This window comes from Sphaeroforma arctica, assembly GCF_001186125.1.
Source record: "Sphaeroforma arctica JP610 unplaced genomic scaffold supercont1.4634, whole genome shotgun sequence".
Lineage (NCBI taxonomy): Eukaryota > Ichthyosporea > Ichthyophonida > Sphaeroforma > Sphaeroforma arctica.
The window spans coordinates 1-2358 of NW_014035924.1; the positions used below are offsets into that span (position 1 = coordinate 1).

Below are 2358 nucleotides of genomic sequence, written 5' to 3' on the forward strand. Positions count from 1 at the left end.
ATAAATACATACATATATACATACATACATACATACACACACACACACACACACATATATATATATATATACATAAATATATATAAATATAAACACATACACACACACACACACATATATATATATAACTCTTTGTCACTGCGTATGAGTCAATGAGTTGCAGAAAATCAAGCTGAATCTAACATACACTGTTTTTATACCTATACACTCTAATATTGGACAGAGTATTGTGCGTTCATAATTCGCCGTACGGAAGAACCCAATTATCATACAGCATAATCGTTGCGTGACTCCACCAGCACCTGGAAGCAGTGGGCGGTCTGTGCTGTAGTAACGTGTCTAAGCACAGTTGTACTAACCCATTTTAAGTCTACGCGCATACCTGAGGTTTGTGTAACAACAACAAGTCGGTGAAATCGGCTTCTTTTAAACTCGATTTGACCATGAGCAGCTCGGTGATAAGTCGATGCTCAGGTGTGAAGAAACCGGACACAATCATCCGACACAGTCGCAGCAGACACTCAGGCACTTCTTCAAGCAAATTAGATAAAGACAACTCGTTGCCTTCCGTTCCCCCACTCATGATGTATAGATATATGTTTATAGATATATGTATATATATATATATATATATTCCCGGTTGACTTGAGTGTGAATACCACGTACAGGTTTGATTATTTATCCGCGAAGGAACTATATGCCGTGCTCATTTAGCGATGTTGAACAGCATCACGCTATGAAATAGTGGGCAGAGTGACTATAGACAGATGTCAACCCCTTGTTTGCACATTCCCCTCAGACTAGTACATGCAGGAAGTCCTATAGTGCAGTGTCACGTTAGTAGTGTATGTTGATACGGATGTACATTTATAAATACAAATATCATTTAAATTTGTGTGGATACTGCAGCAACACGTAAGTACGACCATGAATTTATACTGTACATACATAAATACATGAATTAATTTTTGTAAATACTTTTTTTGTAAAAATATGCATATAGCCCCCTCAAATTTATTTGTGTTTATATTTCAGAGGGCTTTGGTCAATGGACTATTGGACAGTACAGTATGTACGCAAATAAATAGATATGACGCGCGCAGATCTTTTTTACTTTTTAGAGGGGATAGGCTATGCGAGTATGTATGTATTAAAATATGCGTAGACACCTATACTGCCCAGTTTTGGACTTTTGGTATACATAATAATAATTGGTTGCAGCTGCGCGCAACGAATCTGTACTTACGCAGAGATGGGGGAGTGTATACATCGAGTCAACGGTTACAATATATTTTCGAGTATATAAATACCTCTTGTCGTGTATATTTAAGTATATAAATACCCTTTTCCGTGTACATTTAAGTATACAAGTACCTCTTTACATAAATAGAAATATGTTTTAGTATACAAGTGCCCCTTTTCCTTATGCACAAAGTCATCCTGGCCTTCTGTGGAAGTTATAGATTTAGACGTTTATTCTAGCCTAGTTACAGTATAGATCCATAGCCTTGGCGGTGCCTCTGTGGCTTTCCAGTTGAACCGTAGTGGTGTACATAATCAAGGGCCGCCCATAAACTTGAGATACCTGGACTCTGCTCATTATCGGACTGTTCAGTCTCTACCAAGCTCTTCTTCAGTTGTATTTAGTAAAACAAAGACATTAGCTGGTGTAGTAGTTATACCACGGCGTACCATGTCAGGCTACTCTGGTAGGATGCAGGTACTTCCAGACCTGGAACGCTTGTCCGACGCGTGCGTGCTGCGCATAGTTAAGTATGCTCACTGGGAGGTTGCCTTGATCATCATGAAGAGAGAGCGCATGAGCTTGTTGAGGGCCGACATTGTTCTTATCAAGCATATGATCAGCAGTTACTTCACAGACATACTGTTTGTAGTCAAAGTGGACGTGCACACCGAGAAGGCGTTTCGGCTATTTATAGACGGAGTTCTTGAGGAGAACAACATGAAAGAAGCATGCCGTCAACAGCTGGCCACATGCCCCCTACCGCTACCCATCCTCGTTGTCAACCATGCCATCCACACGAGAGAGGTGTGGATTCTAAGAATAGCTGCGCTCATGTGCTCTGCTGCCGATGTGAGTGAGGCGTTGGGTACAGCGTTTACCTACATGGATGGCCCATGCGCTAGGACGCTACTGGAGAACTGCCACGTGGCTACACTTACCATCAATACGCTGTGGATGGCATTGGCGAAGGAGTACAGATGGAATACTGTGCACCGACTGCTCACGCTGGGATACAATCTGAGGTGTGTGCTGCATGGTTTATGTATATTTGTGCAGATATACGCAAGTGCGGGTATATATATATATATATATATATAGTAGATATTACGTTT

General features: G+C 40.9%; 2 protein-coding genes across 2 annotated transcripts; one reads left to right on the top strand and one right to left on the bottom strand.

The window, feature by feature from the left end:
- Positions 1-382: 382 nt before the first annotated feature.
- SARC_14442 (hypothetical protein) lies at positions 383-583 on the bottom strand (the record flags this gene model as incomplete). The annotated part of the gene is made up of 1 exon (XM_014291422.1): positions 383-583. A coding segment is annotated over one exon (201 nt), but the record flags the coding sequence as incomplete, so codon positions are not given.
- A 707-nt stretch (positions 584-1290) lies between these two features.
- SARC_14443 (hypothetical protein) lies at positions 1291-2268 on the top strand (the record flags this gene model as incomplete). Its single annotated transcript, XM_014291423.1, has 1 exon — positions 1291-2268. A coding segment is annotated over exon 1 (575 nt), but the record flags the coding sequence as incomplete, so codon positions are not given.
- Between the last annotated feature and the right edge of the window lie 90 nt (positions 2269-2358).